The sequence below is a fragment of the Bombus affinis genome, chromosome 17 (assembly GCF_024516045.1).
Source record: "Bombus affinis isolate iyBomAffi1 chromosome 17, iyBomAffi1.2, whole genome shotgun sequence".
In the NCBI taxonomy this organism is placed as follows: Eukaryota; Metazoa; Arthropoda; class Insecta; order Hymenoptera; family Apidae; genus Bombus; species Bombus affinis.
In genome coordinates this window covers 5,797,624-5,817,381 of record NC_066360.1, presented here as the reverse complement: position 1 = coordinate 5,817,381, position 19,758 = coordinate 5,797,624, and the positions used below count along the sequence as shown (strand labels likewise).

General features: G+C 35.3%; 2 protein-coding genes across 3 annotated transcripts in view; one reads left to right on the top strand and one right to left on the bottom strand.

Annotated features, from left to right (window-relative positions):
- The window catches only part of LOC126926169 (telomerase reverse transcriptase-like), a 57,286-nt gene that overhangs the window by 17,927 nt on the left and 19,601 nt on the right, over positions 1-19,758 (bottom strand). The window lies entirely within an intron of this gene.
- Positions 1,447-18,086, top strand: LOC126926173 (uncharacterized). 2 transcript variants are annotated; one of them, XM_050742313.1, is made up of 3 exons: positions 1,447-1,651; positions 14,484-15,943; positions 18,018-18,086. In XM_050742313.1, the coding sequence occupies exons 2-3, from the start codon at positions 14,993-14,995 to the stop codon at positions 18,021-18,023; spliced, it is 957 nt and encodes a 318-aa protein (XP_050598270.1). In that variant the 5' UTR covers positions 1,447-1,651; positions 14,484-14,992; the 3' UTR covers positions 18,024-18,086. The 2 variants fall into 2 exon arrangements, with proteins under 2 accessions (XP_050598270.1, XP_050598268.1); XM_050742311.1 differs by lacking the exon at positions 18,018-18,086 and having other exon boundaries at positions 14,484-14,823; positions 14,920-16,275.

Here is a 19,758-nt window from a genome sequence, read left to right as displayed (position 1 = left end):
GCTGAACGCGGAAATACCCAGAGAAATTAAATACGTGTGAGCTAATATACTTTAGACGAACTAAATAAAAATAAAATATCATAAAATTATTATAAGTATAAAATTGAACGCTTTTTATCCAATTATATTTTATTAATGATCATATTTCGATGTATCAAACAAAAGAAAAAGAAAGAAAAAAATGTAGCATTTAGATTATCAAGGAAAAAATTCAAAGAGAGCGAAAAGCAAAAGAATTTCATACCAGTAATACGCGATTTGTGCTTCTTGATGTAAGTGACTTTGATTGAACACTAATAATCATCTATTTACATAGAAAAACGACAAATCGCTATAGCTAAATATAGCAAAAATAACAAACAAATATAAGATCCTTATCATTTTGAAGTAAAGACATGTCGATGTATTTGATGATCAAATTTTCTATATTTATGACGAACTCTTTGTAGTTGCTTCCATGAGAGAGGAAATATGAGTGTACACAATTATTCTGATTGTTTCACAGAAATATGTTGATCACCATATACAGCGACTCAAAAAAATTGATCGCATGTACTTGGATATCAAACAAAATTATTTTTATAGACATACAATCTAGCAAGAATAAGAGATCTGAAATTATTGATTGATGAAGGTAAATATTAAAAAAGAAGTGGCACCCGGCTATTACTCAAAATTAAAACAATAAAAGAGTCAAAATAACGTGTTTTACTCACAAATATGAGACACATATTTTTATGTAATTGATATAATTACCAAATTTATAGATAAGTAACGTTTAAAAATGCCATAATCGGACACTCGTATTAATTAAAAATTGTGAGAATGATAATTAAACTTTGTAAATACTGTAGCCATCCAATTACAGCATTTTCAGGTGTTACTTATCTATGATTGAACTTATTTTATACGAAAATTTAACTGCTGTTAATCAAATCTTTAAATATTCTAAAATGCAATGTAACACACGCGTATACACAATTATTGTAACCGCGTAATTATATGTGACGTGTAACCAGAGAGATACCTTTTTTACAATAGATTTTTATTTCTGGTAACATTATCACATTCGTTTGTGACTGTACCAACTTTACTAGTTAGATTGAATACAATTTCTACGCTCGCCGCTGTAAATCGCAAAGGGCGTAAAATATACTCTGATTTGTTATACGATTAATATATCGGAACATGAGGCATGAAGTTCCATAAAATAAGATCTATACTTTATGCTTTGTGTTATAAGCTTATTCTTGTAACGAACTATCATAGGCGCTTGATGAGGTTCGAAAATGTCAGCGGGCGACACTAGAGCGGGACACCGGACGCGCTTCCTCTGCGGCCCAAAATTAGACGGAAAGTCGTTAATTCTCGTTGATTTTCGGATGGGGACAGAGGGAACGCGATAGGTGGGGGTAGTAGAGATAATACACTGGTTTCAGTTGCGAACGCGCACTGTGTCAGGCAGCTGCCGAGCAGTCAAAAGTACGTCTGTTTGTTTCGAGGAATAAAAATATTCATCAATGATGTGCTTTACCAGTGTTTAACATACATTATGATAGATTATTGAACGTCGTGTGAACATCGACTAAAATGATGAAAGAAGTTACTTGAGGTACATTTGAAGAGGTACGCACACACCATACAGCTACAGGTAAGAGCATTCCCTGATTTGCATTACGAAAAGTGGTCTTTCTATAATGTTGTTGTTCCCTGTAGTGATTTTGATTCCCAAGCTAATTCTTAGCGATTTTGGAGCGTATGTGGCGGCGGTATGCTCTCGCAAAAGACGAATATATGTACTTAGGACAAATTTACACTGTTTCAATTTGACAAAACATAATAAATGATTCATTGAAAAATAGTGCTTTTACCGTAGGAAAGAACCTATTTCATTGTATGCTTCGACGAAGAAGTTCATACTTTTCTATACAAGATAAACTAATATGAGGAAAACAAACTTGCGCAATAATTAAACTTAATTGCCTGAAAACAAGATATTGATTGCTTATTATACTTTATTTAAGAGAAGGAAGCCATTATCTTTCGTTTGAAATGATGCAATTTATCCTCTATATATAATAGCTTTTTAGATTTAACATTAAATTTACTTTCTCTGGAATAATATTTTTGTTATAATAAAACCTAAATTTCATTTTAAGAATAATTTTAATAGTTGATAGGCTGCGAATAATATATGTGATTGTTTTGTCTTTTCAGTTAGAAGAATTTTTGCACAGATACTAGATATCGCACAAGGATACGTATAATCATAAAAAATTCATAAGCACAATCAACATAACTCGAATTTTATAATAATAATGTGTTTGGTCTCATTTTCAGGAATTAATTGTATTGAAAAATAATATATTTTCGTATTCTTGTTTCTTTCATTTTTCTGTGGTATTTTTATATTTTACTATAATTGCATCTCAATAATGAGCCAATTTAATAAATCTTTATTATTTCTGGGCATCTTATGGGTATGATGCTTACGAATATATTTTATGTTTCTATGTTGTGTTTTCAGGGTTTTTACTGATAATTTTCTGTAATAGAAACTACTGAATTCGATACAATGCCCACTGAGATAATAATTTATGCATTGTTATCGGTATAATACATCAACTCTAATGTAATACATATAAGCTATTTGTTTTTTCATTATTTTTCTTTATTCGATACTATTTATCCTTTTTCCACAGGATATAACTTTGAAATAATGCTCAGTTTAAATATCAGCTCGTAATTTATACTTATTATGGGTGAATTTATTGTAGGGTTATTAAAAGATCTGCGTCAGTATTCGCGTCATTTGTACATCGAAATCCTTGTGTTGGTATGCCGACTAGTAAACTCATTTGTCCTCTGAACTATATTTGTATTTTTTTTTTGTTTTGACGAAGACTTTTTGTGGTCGTCACTTCTTACTTGCCATGTATTAAACGGTAACCTGAAGGGTATGCGAACTATGTTTTCAAAACATTTTATCCAAAGGTGAAGAGATAGTCGCCCGTATTTGTACATATTTTTTATCTTGTGTCCTGTTAGCAACAGTAGCTTTATTTAATTCCTTGGCATAACATCACAAATTTAACGTACTTTTTGAAGGTCAACATTGCTGAGAGTCAAATTTGATATTGACTGACTTCATTATTTGGCCCCACATAACAAACACCGTGTTGATTCTTGAGCTGCTGGCATCTACATTTTTTTTCCTGTGGCTAGCACAGTTACCTACCTTACCACGGACGAATTCGTTCCGGGTTTAAGGCGTCTATTAACCATTTTATGGAATGGTTCCATCTTTTTCAGAATGTCATTTACGCGTACTACGAGCTCCGGGCACACTTAATACGTGATAACATATTGTCGAGATTCGGAAATGCCATGTCTGAAATAACCTGCACCCCCTCCGCATTTAACCTTTCAACTTTGGTTGTATATCCTAAGAGATTGAGTGTCGAGGTAGCTCCAACCGGTACTAAGTTATTGAGTAATGGGGATCAGTTCCTGAACTTGCGTTTCTCGTTTTGAGCGAGTTTCTTTCATAAATTGACTGGTCGCATAGGGCGACACGTAGCATACGTAGACATTATACGTACAATACGTTGTTATATTCTTATTTTACTAATTCTGGTAATTCTTTAACAAATATAAGTTTGATCGTTCTACACAATAATGTAGAAATATTTCATATGTAAAGTATTTCATTTACTTTCATAATATTTTTATTATCATTGTTTATCATGTGTAGCGGAAGAATAGTATATATAGTGGATATAGACATAAATTCATCACTTGCAGAACCATCTGTGAATTTTTGCTTATACCTGCAGTTCTATTAAAGCTACACTTGATCAACAACAAAATATTGTTAAATTTAATATTCCATATTAAATCAATAATTGAGGAAATCTAATAAATTCTGCATGTTTATTTCGTTATTTATTCCAGTTATCTCAGATTCACTTGACAAAAGAGATTGTTTATATTTTTTGGTGGCGTAGTAGGCAGGAAAATTTTGAGAATGCAATGAATTAACTGTGTTACATAAAATTTTGTTTACACGGGAGAAATGCTTTTAGTCGTAGCGCTTTTCACTCCATTTGCTAATTTAGTTGCAAAATTCAATTCTTCCTCGGATCAAAGTTATCGGGAGCAAATTCAGGAAAACTTCAAATACAGTATTATTAACTCTATAATACTCTATTTAAAATTTTTTGGATTTATTGCCACATTCTGCGAAAAACTTTTGTTGATATTGCATCCTTACTTGGTCCAGCTTAAGTCTAGCTTAATACAATTTTTTATGGAAGTCACGTTGAATTTCGTCGTATCTTTTCTTAATTTTGGAATGAATAAAATTCGATGTTTCTTTAATATTCTTTTTAATTCAATCATGAGACTCAGTCAAATTTAAGCTTTCTTCAATAAATGTTCGTATGGCAATAATTTTGTTTGTGGAACATTTTCATACTTCAAAGCATTGCCTATATGTACTAGAGTGACACTGGCCTACGATAATTACATTTAAAAGATAGAAAAAGATAGATAGATAAAAATAAATATACGATACAATGTATATACTGTCCTATACATAATTTTTAATTCACGGCTTTTTTCAGTCATTTCGGCCATGTTAATTTCACAGTAATACTTATAACTTACAGATTGACAACTTATGTTTTTCTTATAATGATACGTACAAATGAAAAATTAATATATAATACATGTATCACAATGCACAATAACAGAGAATATTCAAAAATACTATATTATAAGTACTGTACAATAAATACTACAGAATAAATATAAATACTCCATCAAGAACGAATTTAGGAAAAATAACGTGTTTGACTATTCTTCTAAAACAGAAGGGGATATTTGCGGTGGAAGCAATATTTGCGATGGGAGATATCGTATGGGCAATTAAGAATAAAGGGATCGAATATTTAGAGTAACATACGTCTTATCGCTTCGCAAAAACATAAGTGGCGATTTTAAAAGACTACGCCAAAGATCTCGACGCTGAGAACGCGAACGATTTCAATATACTTTTTTTTCAATTTATGTAGATTTGTGTACTTAAATTCAACATTACTACAAAGTTTAATGTGCTACAAATTAATATACATAGAATTTCGGGGATACCTTTTAATACCTTTCTTAAAATTCAATTCAAAACTGATAAACATTTATGATAAACAATTGTGACAAATTGTTAATATTATATAAAAATTATTTATCAGTTTCAAAGGCATAATAATATTATACACAATTTATAAAAATCAAATGAAATACGTAAATATTTATGTAAGTTCAGCGAAAATTGCAATAAATTTCTAGCATCATTTTTTATAACAAATTCGAAAATTCGGCAAAAATTATGTATAGTATTAAAATCTGTGTCCTTTTAAATAACATTTTACGATGTAAGAATTTATGGATCATGCACTTCAGTTTTCTGAATTTTTTCCATTGTTCGAAATACTACGTGCCGATTGGCAACCAATACTGATGCATATGCTGTCATAGACGCACAACTATAGGCAGAAATACACTGCGGTGATACCTACAGCTTTTTGGGAATATCTCAGAAGCTAAGGGAGATTGAGAGTTATATGTGTAGGAGAAAGTTGTTCAAAATATTGACTTTTGTAACATTCACAAATCATCGAAATCGGAGAGGATGGAATGGTTGTACAAGTTCATCATATAGTGTTACATTATCATAGACGTACATCTAGCATCTTCTAACGCAAACTTCTCTAGTTCTTATTTCTATTTTTTTCTCCCACTTTTCCCTCGTATCTCTGTATTCCTTCTCTCACTCTATTTCTCCTAGTCATCTTGCACATATATTACCTTGATCGAAACATTAAACATTCATATATAAATATACAGATTCATCTCTATGTGATCTTATACACTATATTCTCGGTTTTGTACACGTTTTCCTCGTATCAAATCTTATCACAGACATATGTCCTTCCCTATACATCGGCTATTGCTTACATTTTAAACTTCTTTGTCTGTTTTGTCTAGGAACTTTCTCGTTGACTATCTGTTCTGCTGTATCGTATACTGTTTCTTTGTTGTTATTATTATTGCCAGGTCGTTGGCAAAGGCAACTGTATTTACGTTTGGAGTAGTCTGCAGCTCCTTCAACAAGCCGTTATAGACGATGTTTCAGAGGAATGGACCGAATAGATCCCTGTGGGACTCTATCAAATACACTTCTCTTTATTTTTCCATTTTTATTTTGTATAATTATTTTTCTATCGTCTAAATAGCAATTGAGAAGTATGCGGATCCTTTTCTTTTTCTTTAGCCTCCTGGAGGATCTTATTTCAACTAAGAGTATTAAATGCGTTTTTAATATCGATCGCATATCATATTTTTTCTCCTACAAGTTTCTGTAAGCTCGTCGACCTGGCACGAAGCGTCGATAGTATTCTCCTTTCTTCTAAATCGTTTCGGAATGAGAACCACCCTCGCCATCTTCCATATCGCTGGTATCTTTCCTCGTCTGTTAACTGCGTTTAATAATCTTAGTAATTTCTCCGTTCTCTCCCTTACGTTATTAATTTTATTACAGTCCCTGGTATGGTATAGATTAGGTTGTGTATAAATATAATTAAATAATGCGGATGGAAGGTTGCTATCGCAATCCGTCGAGTATATTTGAAATAAATTATTGAACGTACACTGAGTCGTAAATACAATAAATAGCTCGGTATAGATACTCGTTATACGCTATCGATACTCACTTGATAGTAAATCGCCCCGATCGCGTCTATTTATTTATACTAATCGGGGGAGAGTCGGAAAATTTAAATTTGTCTTAATTCGACGGTTGCTTTGCAGGGGACGCGTGATTTTCCTGGAAGCCTTCCATAGTGAGTAGTTGGAGTCGACTGTGGGGAACAAATTGGCGAAATATTTTTGAAAACAGTCATTCGTATATTTTTTGATGATTTTGGTTAACTTCCTGGTTGCGTTGTTTAGTTTGCGTTTGTCGTTCGGTGTTCTATGGGTCTGCCATACTCTTCTTAGTTTTCGTTTTTCTGTCATCTTTTTTAACCCCGGAAGGGTTAAACGTCCAGAAAGTTATCAAAGTTTTCTTTAGCAATTGAGTGTTTGAGAGGGCGATATACTGCTGATGTAGTGATTGGATCATGCCAATCTTCTATCGCTATGTTTGTAGCTTGGAGGTAGTCCTTCTGGAATGATCGAAGCTCATAGTGTTTTATGCTGGTCTTGATGATAATTCTGGTGCCGCCGTGGACCTTTCGATGGTAAAGACTATAACCATCTAATTCAGGTAATTTTTATCGGTGAAGCGAGTCTCAGATATAAGCATTATGTCAATTTCTTGTTGTTTTAGGAAGAGTTCTAGTTCGTATTTATGCTGAGCTAGACCGTTGGTATTCCAAAGAGCTATGCGTATTGGTATTATTTTACGTCGGAGCGTGTTAATTTGTCCACGATGATTGTAAGCAATAATAGCAAGTTATTAATTTGCTCTGTTTGTTTCGCGATTAATTTTTCCAGCCTATTGAAGTTATCCGTGTTTTGTGAATTATTTTGTGATTGATCACTATAGATTTTCGGTCTGCTTTGATTTCCTTTAACTATCTAAGATAACTACCTAATTTAATTAATAAGAGGTTGAAGGATTAGTGGATTTTTGTGGACTAAGTGCTTGGTTGGTGAAGTCTCTAACTTTGGGTTTAGGACACCTATTCGGGTTTTGTAGCCTGAGCAACCTTTGAAGTTAGCAGGATAGTTTCCTTGACAGTGGATGCACTTCGTTGGGGCTTCTGGTGATTTAGTGCACTGGTCAGTGGGCTGTGTACTTGCACATTTGACGCAGCGAAAATTATGATTGCAATATTTCTGCGTGTGGCCGTACCTTTGGCACTTTTAGCATTGTACTATCTCCTTTTTCTATTAAAGAAAGTGTAGAGGTTTAGTCGGTTAAAGATAGTGCGAAATGATAAGAGTATTTATTGCTTTTACAGCTTGTTATATGTATTTCAAATACTTAAATAGGCCTACATACACGAGATACAAGTATTGCGGAGGTAACCGTTAGTGCTGATGATTTTCTGTGTATATTCGCTCGATACCGTACTATATTCTACTTGTCCGCAAACGTGTCTCTTTATTTGTACTGGTCGGAGGAAAGTCGAAAAATTTAAATTTATTCTGACATTGTTCTGCCCGGAGTTTACGTTACTTATTCTAACGGTCTTGATGTTCCGGGACAGAACAATAACATGATTTGATTTGTCCCCTAAATCATGTGCCGCTACAAAGTTCAATTTTTACTACCAAGTTTATTAATCCATTTATATTATAAATTTCTTTATTATTTGGTTTTTGTTTCACGTCGAGGAAGAATGAGGGTGGCGGATTTTTTGAGATTCTATGCCTTATGTTGCTAATGTTTGTTACTTTATGGCCGTGTTTTAGGAGTTCGAACTTCAGTTCATCTAAGTTAGCCGAGTGGTGGATGTTGTGTAGTACCACTCGAAATACCACTTGGCCGGCAGACTTTAACTTGGTTATTATTTATTTATAATTTGTCCTCTTTTATAAATAGTCCTCTATTTATATTTATAAATAGTCCTCTTTGTTGATATCTTCCTCAATGGACTTTACCATTATTTGTATATCTATGACATCATCAACGAAAATACGTGGGGGAGGTGGATTTTTTTGTGTATGTTGATTTGCTGATGTTTCAACTACGCCCATAGAATCGTCTGTAAATTCTAATATCGCCAATCTGTTATAAGTGGTAACATGGCTTGTTGACGGTTCGTTCTAACTAATGTTTACATTTTTTTTTTTTTACTAAATCTAGCTTCCGCTTTTTGATGTTGTTTTTGTGGTTTGAAAGATGGAATATATTATCCTTTCGCCACGGAGGAGATAGAACGGCGCGGTTACAGTTTTGCTCATGAGAACCTGATCCAGTGACGTGGCCCATCTTCGAGCTTAATTCAAATTGAAATAACTAGTCGAGAGGCTATGATTTGGATTGGAGATTAAAAATGTTGGATTTTCCACGAGTAAGTTTAGAAAACACGTAGTTTATTTCTGTTTTCAATTCACTTCCGACGGAGGGTTGTCACTTATTGAATTGTAAACTTCATTAAGGTCTGGATACACGTCTACACGCTTCGGCAGTCGACGGCAGTCCTTGATTGTGCGTTTAAAATTTTAAACCTCCACAATATATTGTTTTCCTATTTATCCCATTATTTTTTAATCTTCCTCATTTGGTTGGTTCCTTCTTTGCCAATACTATATTAATCCCTTAATTTATCGCTCTTATGGAGATCGTCATTATGTTTGTCTTGACACGCACCCATCTCATCTAAATTCAATGTTCTTTTTTCGCGAGAAAGGGAAATGCGTTACGCATACCCAATGACCCGTGTCACCAGCTGATTTAGCTGATTTAGGAACACATCAGGATCACCGAGGTCTGGTCCTTTGTGTAGACGAAATAACGGACCGAAGGTGAATCGACGTTTTTAGAACTCGCTGCTTGATGAAAACTGTGCGCTTGTCATGTGATAAAAAAAATGGTTCTTGAACCAGAGTTCGAGATACCTTTATTCTATAATGAGATTACAAGTGTGCGGCTAGTGTCCGTTACCGAAAGATTGAAGTCTCGATCGAGACCCAGCTCTTCTAGATGTTCGTTTATCTTATGCCTACGTGCCGAATCCATATTCATTTGTTTGGGAGTCGGTGTCGTGTGCAAGGCGGTTCAGGTTTCCTGAGTCGGTTGGAGATATTTGTGACGTTACACGCTTGTCCCTACGTTGTATGTATATTTCGCCGGTCCTATATGACGATCTGTCGCGATATTGTAGTACCACGAACGACGGTTAGGAATACGGCCTATGGTAAGCCTCGGGGCTTAACATATGCAGTGCATAGTAGGCCTTTATTTCGTCTAAGGTATCCTATTACCAAGCGTCGTCCACTTTCCGTCTTTTACGCTCTTCGTGCATTGTCCGATATGCGAAGCGTTTGTTTCCGTAACAAGTATTTCCCAAAGTTTGTTATCAAATATAATAGAAAATAGGTCTAATATTTTTATTTTAGAGTATTCGTCTTTATTTGCCGATCCACGTAGTATTTTGCGCGGGTACACGCATAAGTCGGTACCGATGTCCACGAGGTTAAGAAATCTTCGAATTCCTATTCGCCACGAAAATGCGGCAAGATTGTTGGTAATTATTTGAAAGTTTGACCTCATGAGCGATTTCAATGATTTCTGAATATGTTGTCGATGGCACGATTCTGAACAACTTTCCCTATACACGTTATTCGCAAAAAACTAACAGAAACATTACAGCGAATTCTGCCTATGATTGTGCATCCGTGGCAGCCAGCCACCTTACGGCGACCAGATAAAATAACACCTAATCTGAAGCCATATCAAATATAAAGGAAAGATACGATTTCGTTATTTTTATTAACACTAGGTTTACGGGCGTTTCTTATATACCTATCTCTACGAGGACCCGTCGAATAGACGGGTAAACGAAAATACGCATTTTTTTTTTAAATCGATTTATTCAAATTATGTCTGAAAGGAACAATATTAGGCTTCACGTTTAAATAAATTATTAATAAATAAAAAGTCTTTTGTTTTTAATTATCACGGAAATGATAACAATAATATTAACGCTGTAGAGTAATCATATTTATTGAGCACATTTTTTATAAATATATTGAATTTTTGTTGTGCACTTCTCGCATACGATCTTTTTGCAATATATACAACAATTATTGCTCCTACTTTTTTTTTGCAGTAGCTTACTTGGCAACTGTCTCGCACTTCTGACGTTGAAAGTGACGGAAATGAAGCGTCTGATCTTTGACGAAATATCAACTCCTTTCTGGATATTTTCGATTTTGATACCCAAATATTGAAAAAGATTTGAAGGGGCCATCGGAAACTCCCTGCTTTCACGCTATATTTGCGTGCCATTTGGTCAACGACGTCCACACCAAACTTTGTTTTATTGTAAAAAGTATTGGTTTCTGGTATACGTTTGTAATTATCTTCTATTCGTACACCTGTATGTTTGGTGCTTAGAAGGAGGACTTTTACTTTAGGTTTACTTTTATACACAGTAAGTGTACAGTTTTCTGATTTATATAAATTTGAGGAAAACAATATTATTGTCCTTTTTTCCCTTGAGCATCGAGTTTCATCGTTCCCCATATAAAGGAAACCATTCAAAATATATTTTGTGTGGACGTCAATTGCTAACCAAAACTTAATGCCAAATTTATGAGGCTTATTCGGTATATATTGCGTAAACCTGCATCGGGCTTTCGTTGGAAATAATTGTTCATCTGTTGAGATATTTTCATATGGTTTGTAACAAGCCTGGCTATTACTTATAAATCTGTTCCATATTTCGGATATCAGCGCAAATTTATCTGTTTGTAATCTTTCGGAGGCTTTCAATGATCTTGCTACATATGCGCCCCGGACATATAGAATTCCTAGAAAACTATATAACTCAGCACTGTCTTTTTTCAAAACTCGATGCGCCTCGGTTTCAGTGCAATCTTTTATGTGTCTCATTATGTACCTGCCAAGTATTAATTCGAAAGCACTAGTTACACAACCTGATATAATATTTCTCTTAGCATAGCCAAAGATAGCATCTTTTCTTGTTAGGACACACTTTCAAGAAGTGTTCCTCTCCACTACCCGAAGATCCTTCTATCTCTCCACTTTCAATGTATTCAGAGCTTTCACTGTCAGCTTCGCTTTGGCCTAATTCATACTGATCTTCTTCGGAGGTATTCTCAGAACAATCTTCATTGATGTTGACAATTATGTTCAATATCTTATTATATCTCTTGGATTTACTCATAATTGCTAGAAACGGAGGATTAATCAAAAAAAGAAAATACTGTGTATTCAATTATCTTACTGTAAATACTTACAATAAGCGAAGACAATAATGGGAAATGTCTACAATAACAAACTTTTGCACATTGTCTTTGAAAAACGGCTTGTTTATGAAATCAGCTAATCCGTCAATTTGACGGATCTCGTAGAGATAGATATACTACATACAGATTTCAAAAATTAGAAAGCCTAGGAAAAAATAATTGTGGGTATAAATTCTTTAGATGAAATGATTGTTTTACGATGCAAAATAGTTAAAATTAATGCTATGATTTTTTGGATATTTCACTTCGAAGTTTGAAATCCGTCAAGTTGACGGGTCCCGTAAACCTAATGTTAAGTTTCATCTTATTTACAGTATTTTTTTTTATTGATCGATATTAGTTGTAAATCATATTCGTAGTATTTCTAAAAGATCAATACACTAAGTTGATCTTATTGTTGCTTAAAGTTATCGTTTATATAAATGTAAATTTACTAATATCGTATAAATGCCATTTATGTTCACTACAATCAGTTTTAGATTTTTATTCATTCAATACAATAAAATAAAGGTTTATATTATAAATTACAATGTGTCTCTTGTTTCGATAGTTCGCGGGGAGACGCGATCTCGAAGAAGCGCGCCACCGGGAGTCGCAAATTCCCGTTACGATTCGAATAGTCCACGCTACGAATCGTTCGATCCTTTATTTCAATTAAGATAATAATGGTGGTTGAACGAGTATAACGTTGATATTAACAGGCTATACTATATATATTTTCAACTATCCAATAACTTCAATGTTTGGTATAGTTACGTGTATGTTGACTGCCTACGAGTGAGTACGATCTGAGACTCGTTCCGTGTTGTCGATTTGGCGATTCTGATGACTTGACTTCTTAGTCCTTCTGTTACTTGAACTGTTTTGTAACTAATTATTCGCTCTTATGTTATTACGGAGAAAATCTCGGTATGGGTGTGCCCTTTGAACGAAGGGCGCGGATTCGTTGTTGACACTTTTCATTAGGAAAGTGAGGGTAACGATCCGCGATGCCCATTGGTTATAATCAACGGTAACAAATGAAGATAGGAATAAATCTCTTACTAACGTGGCTCGTGGATGTCATTGTTTATGGGAAAAACCTGCTTTTCCGTTAGACAACCATTTGTTTTTCCCGTTAGGTAACTATCCGCTTTCTCCGTAATTTTTAAGAGCGAATAATAAGCCTAAGGACTGTTTTAAGAATCAGCCATAAACAGAAAATACTTGCAGGATTAAAGATTCCGTTAAAAAGATTCTGTTTATGGTGGTTCTGTGGAAGATAAGTTGTGTGAAGTATTGGATAGTAACGAAAGCAGATATTACTTGTAACCGATTGTCACGTATATATAAAATAAATAAATAAATACACTCGTACAAAGTCTTTGACACAATACAAATCCGGTTAACTGAGATAATCGTCAATATCGACAATCCGTAACTAATCGCCTTGATCACTTATAATCGTTAATGTCGTTCGCGATCGCGTCCGTGTATTTATACTAGTTGGAGGAGAGCCGGAACATTTGAATTCGCCGTTGTTTTGCCCGGAGTTTAAATGTTTTTACATAACACGTACATTAACGGTCTTAACAAACCGAGGCAAAACCACAGCCTGATTCAAAATGTCCGTTGACTCATGTGCCGCTACAGTTCCTTGGGTTTATCGAGGGTCAGAATAACAGCGCGTGCACCTTTGACGGTCAGACAATGAAGGACGGCGCACGAACTGTCCCACGCTACGTAACACCTCTCCTCATTCGCCAATTTTAGGTTATAAATTCTGCCATTTTGAATGTCGTACAATTTTTCCTTTGCAAATAGATATTCGATGAAAAAGTAAAATGTTTATATGTAACAGACTTATGTTTACGTATTGCACATTCTATAACTGAAACAATTCGGAAGCTGTATCTATTTATTTATTATAAAACTATACTGTACAAATCGCATCAAGTTCTAAATTTCCTTTTAACTAAATTTCTTCACATTTATTCTCGTACAAAATTTCATAATCCATGAAAAATTTGGACTTTTTATGTACGTTGCTTAATTTCTTCTAATAAATTGCATATCGTGTTATAATAAAACGGAATACTTTTTAGCAGTGTACGTATCTCATCGATAAGTAGTATTAAATTATGACGTATCGAGTATGAGTAATAAATATATGTATTTATATATAATAAATATATAAATATGAGTAATATGAGTAATAAAAAATGAAAGATACGTTATGAGTAATACAAAATTGCGTTTTCAAATATTAACATCCCGAAATATTATTACATATTTGGGATGCGATACGAGTATTAATATTAATATTTCTGGAAACTACTATTTGAAAAATAATTTCAATATAAGAACTGCGCAATCTGCAATTTAGACAGATATATTCTATAGTATACAGGATGGGGCATTTAAAACAGGTCAAACAAATTTCACGTTTTACTTCCTCCTTATCGTCTGTTTCACTTCATTTAAGGGAAAATAATTTTCAGAAACGTTTACAATTGTGCGAATGGGCCATACGAAAACTACAAGACGATGAAGTGTTCTTGAGTAAAATATTGTCAACGGATGAGGTCACATTTAGTAGAAACTATGGAGCATTTAAACGTCGCAACATTTACTACTGGTCATAGTAAAATAATTGCTCCATATTTCATTGATGGCACGTTAAATAGTTGCAAGTTAAAAAAAAAAGAATAAAAGAATCTTAGAAGATGATTTGTCAGAATTATTAGAGGACATTTCACTGGAAATACAATTCGCGTGGCTCCAACCAATCAACCAACCAAGTCACACAACTTATTGAAATTATTGAACTTATTGAAGCAGGTATACCACAAAGCAGCGTTGTCGGGCCAGAATTATATACACTATACACTGAAGATATTGCTACTATTACTGAGGCCCTAATATTTACATCTGCAGATGATACAGCATACAACTTGTCGAACTTGTCGAACTTGTCGAACTTGTCGAACTTGTCGAACTTGTCGAACTTATGGAACTTATGGAACTTATGGACCTTATGGACCTTGTCGAACTTGTCGAACTGATGGAACTTGTCGAACCGATGGAACTTGTCGAACCGATGGAACTTGTCGAACCGATGGAACTTGTCGAACCGATGGAACTTGTCGAACCGATGGAACTTGTCGAACCGATGGAACTTGTCGAACCGATGGAACTTGTCGAACTTATGGAACTTGTCGAACTGATGGAATTTGTCGAACTGATGAAATTTGTCGAACTGATGGAATTTGTCGAACTGATGGAATTTGTCGAACTGATGGAATTTGTCGAGCTGATGGAATTTGTCGAACTGATGGAATTTGTCGAACTGATGGAACTTGTTGGACTGATGGAACTTGTTGGACTTATGGAACTTGTTGGACTTATGGAACTTGTTGGACTTATGGAACCTGTTGGACTTATGGAACTTGTTGGACTTATGGAACTTGTTGGACTTATGGAACTTGTTAGACTTATGGAACTTGTTAGACTTATGGAACTTGTTGGACTTATGCAACTTGTTGGACTTGTTGCACTTGTTGGACTTGTTGCACTTGTTGGACTTGTTGCACTTGTTGGACTTGTTGCACTTGTTGGACTTGTTGCACTTGTTGGACTTGTTGCACTTGTTGGTCTTGTTGCACTTGTTGGACTTGTTGCACTTGTTGGACTTGTTGCACTTGTTGGACTTGTTGCACTTTTTGGACTTGTTGGACTTGTTGCACTTGTTGAACTTTTTGCACTTATTGAACTTGTTGGACTTGTTGCACTTGTTGGACTTATTGGACTTGTTGAACTTGTTGAACTTATTGAAGCAGGTATCCCACAAAGCTGCGTTGTCGGGCCAGTATTATACATGCTATACACTGAAGATACTGAGGCCACAATATTTCCATCTGCAGATGACACAGCATACAACTTATTGAACTTATTGAAGCAGGTATAGCACAAGGCAGCGTTGTCGGGCCAGTATTATACATGCTATACACTGAAGATATTGTGGCCACAATATTTACATCTGCAGATGATACAGCATACAACTTATTGAACTTATTGAAGCAGGTATAGCACAAAGCAGCGTTGTCGGGCCAGTATTATACATGCTATACACTGAAGATACTGAGGCCACAATATTTCCATCTGCAGATGACACAGCATACAACTTATTGAACTTATTGAAGCAGGCATAGCACAAAGCAGCGTTGTCGGGCCAGTATTATACATGCTATACACTGAAGATATTGTGGCCACAATATTTACATCTGCAGATGATACAGCATACAACTTATTGAACTTATTGAAGCAGGTATAGCACAAGGCAGCGTTGTCGGGTCAGTATTATACATGCTATACACTGATGATACTGAGGCCACAATATCTCCATCTGCAGATGATACAGCATACAACTTATTGAACTTATTGAAGCAGGTATAGCACAAGGCAGCGTTGTCGGGCCAGTATTATACATGCTATACACTGAAGATACTGAGGCCACAATATTTCCATCTGCAGATGACACAGCATACAACTTATTGAACTTATTGAAGCAGGTATAGCACAAAGCAGCGTTGTCGGGCCAGTATTATACATGCTATACACTGAAGATACTGAGGCCACAATATTTCCATCTGCAGATGATACAGCATACAACTTATTGAACTTATTGAAGCAGGTATAGCACAAAGCAGCGTTGTCGGGCCAGTATTATACATGCTATACACTGAAGATACTGAGGCCACAATATCTCCATCTGCAGATGATACAGCATACAACTTATTGAACTTATTGAAGCAGGTATAGCACAAGGCAGCGTTGTCGGGCCAGTATTATACATGCTATACACTGAAGATACTGAGGCCACAATATCTCCATCTGCAGATGATACAGCATACAACTTATTGAACTTATTGAAGCAGGTATAGCACAAGGCAGCGTTGTCGGGCCAGTATTATACATGCTATACACTGAAGATACTGAGGCCACAATATCTCCATCTGCAGATGATACAGCATACAACTTATTGAACTTATTGAAGCAGGTATTGCACAAAGCAGCGTTGTCGGGTCAGTATTATACATGCTATACACTGAAGATATTATGGCCACAATATTTACATCTGCAGATGATACAGCATACAACTTATTGAACTTATTGAAGCAGGTATAGCACAAAGCAGCGTTATCGGGCCAGTATTATACATGCTATACACTGAAGATACTGAGGCCACAATATTTCCATCTGCAGATGATACAGCATACAACTTATTGAACTTATTGAAGCAGGTATAGCACAAAGCAGCGTTGTCGGGCCAGTATTATACATGCTATACACTGAAGATACTGAGGCCACAATATTTACATCTGCAGATGATACAGCATACAACTTATTGAACTTATTGAAGCAGGTATAGCACAAAGCAGCGTTATCGGGCCAGTATTATACATGCTATACACTGAAGATACTGAGGCGACAATATTTCCATCTGCAGATGATACAGCATACAACTTATTGAACTTATTGAAGCAGGTATAGCACAAAGCAGCGTTGTCGGGCCAGTATTATACATGCTATACACTGAAGATACTGAGGCCACAATATCTCCATCTGCAGATGATACAGCATACAACTTATTGAACTTATTGAAGCAGGTATAGCACAAGGCAGCGTTGTCGGGCCAGTATTATACATGCTATACACTGATGATACTGAGGCCACAATATTTCCATCTGCAGATGATACAGCATACAACTTATTGAACTTATTGAAGCAGGTATTGCACAAAGCAGCGTTGTCGGGCCAGTATCATACATGCTATACACTGAAGATACTGAGGCCACAATATCTCCATCTGCAGATGATACAGCATACAACTTATTGAACTTATTGAAGCAGGTATAGCACAAGGCAGCGTTGTCGGGCCAGTATTATACATGCTATACACTGATGATACTGAGGCCACAATATTTCCATCTGCAGATGATACAGCATACTACTTATTGAACTTATTGAAGCAGGTATAGCACAAAGCAGCGTTGTCGGGTCAGTATTATACATGCTATACACTGAAGATACTGAGGCCACAATATCTCCATGTGCAGATGATACAGCATACAACTTATTGAATTTATTGAAGCAGGTATAGCACAAGGCAGCGTTGTCGGGCCAGTATTATACATGCTATACACTGATGATACTGAGGCCACAATATTTCCATCTGCAGATGATACAGCATACAACTTATTGAACTTATTGAAGCAGGTATAGCACAAAGCAGCGTTGTTGGGCCAGTATTATACATGCTATACACTGAAGATACTGCGGCCACAATATCTCCATCTGCAGATGATACAGCATACAACTTATTGAACTTATTGAAGCAGGTATAGCACAAAGCAGCGTTTTCGGGTCAGTATTATACATGCTATACACTGAAGATATTGTGGCCACAATATTTACATCTGCAGATGATACAGCATACAACTTATTGAACTTATTGAAGCAGGTATAGCACAAAGCAGCGTTGTCGGGTCAGTATTATACATGCTATACACTGAAGATATTGTGGCCACAATATTTACATCTGCAGATGATACAGCATACAACTTATTGAACTTATTGAAGCAGGTATAGCACAAAGCAGCGTTGTCGGGCCAGTATTATACATGCTATACACTGAAGATACTGAGGCCACAATATTTCCATCTGCAGATGATACAGCATACAACTTATTGAACTTATTGAAGCAGGTATAGCACAAGGCAGCGTTGTGGGGCCAGTACTATATGAGCTATACACTACCATTAGATATTACTACTATTATTGAGGCTCCAATATTCACATCTGTAGATGATACAGCATACAACGTATTGAACTTATTGAACATGTTGAATTGTTATTAGTTATTGTTATTATTATAATTTGCTCTTATTTGTTATTGTTGCTGCTCTGAACAATGTTAGTATACATAAAAGTAATACCTACTAGCGGAAACTCTGAGCTAAACATAAGCAATAAGCGTGTTATTTATAAAACGTTTTGAATCAATGGGATTGGCATCATTGGCACATGCGGAGCGAGCAAATAGGAAGCGATCTTATTATCAAAGTACTAGAAGAGGAATTCAAATATCAATGCGTGATAGGGCCTGAAAGCTATCCTAGCCATGTAGCAATCTACATTCAGAAAACCTTGCTAGAAGACTACGCTGGACGCATCCAAACGACGTCATCTTCTCGGCATAAAGAGTGTGTGCATTAGAGATATATTCTACTAAGGGAGCATCTACGTGATAAATATTTCAAACATTGTCAAAACAATTTACCAAATGTCCTTCCTGAACAAATTCTAGTGCATTGGAGTTATTTAAGAAAAAAGAAAAAAATGTATTCATGTATAGTCGTCATTTCGAAGATTTATACCAACAGTGAGTATATACATAACATGTTGCATGTTATGTATCTTCGAAGTATTGGGAGAGTGCTCTGAGACAATTTATTTTCTATTGCAGTTGATCTTGGCTAACTTTTTGCGTTGACGGCTCCAGCTATAGAAAAATTAGTAATATCAGATTATGAGCCCTTGGATATCAAGTAAGTTCAGTCTAATGCATTTTCTTGTATCTTCATCTATCAGGTGACCTGTCTTAAATGCCCCACTTTTTATATTACTCGGTATATTGTTAGAAAATTGGTTTGTGTACATCTGTATTATACGAGCGAGGAATGAAAGAGAGAAAGATAAAAGGAAATTGAATTA

Coding starts and splice junctions, on each gene's coding strand:
- LOC126926173 (XM_050742313.1), top strand. CDS start 14,993: ATGGAACTTATGGAACTTATGGACCTTATGGACCTTGTCGAACTTGTC.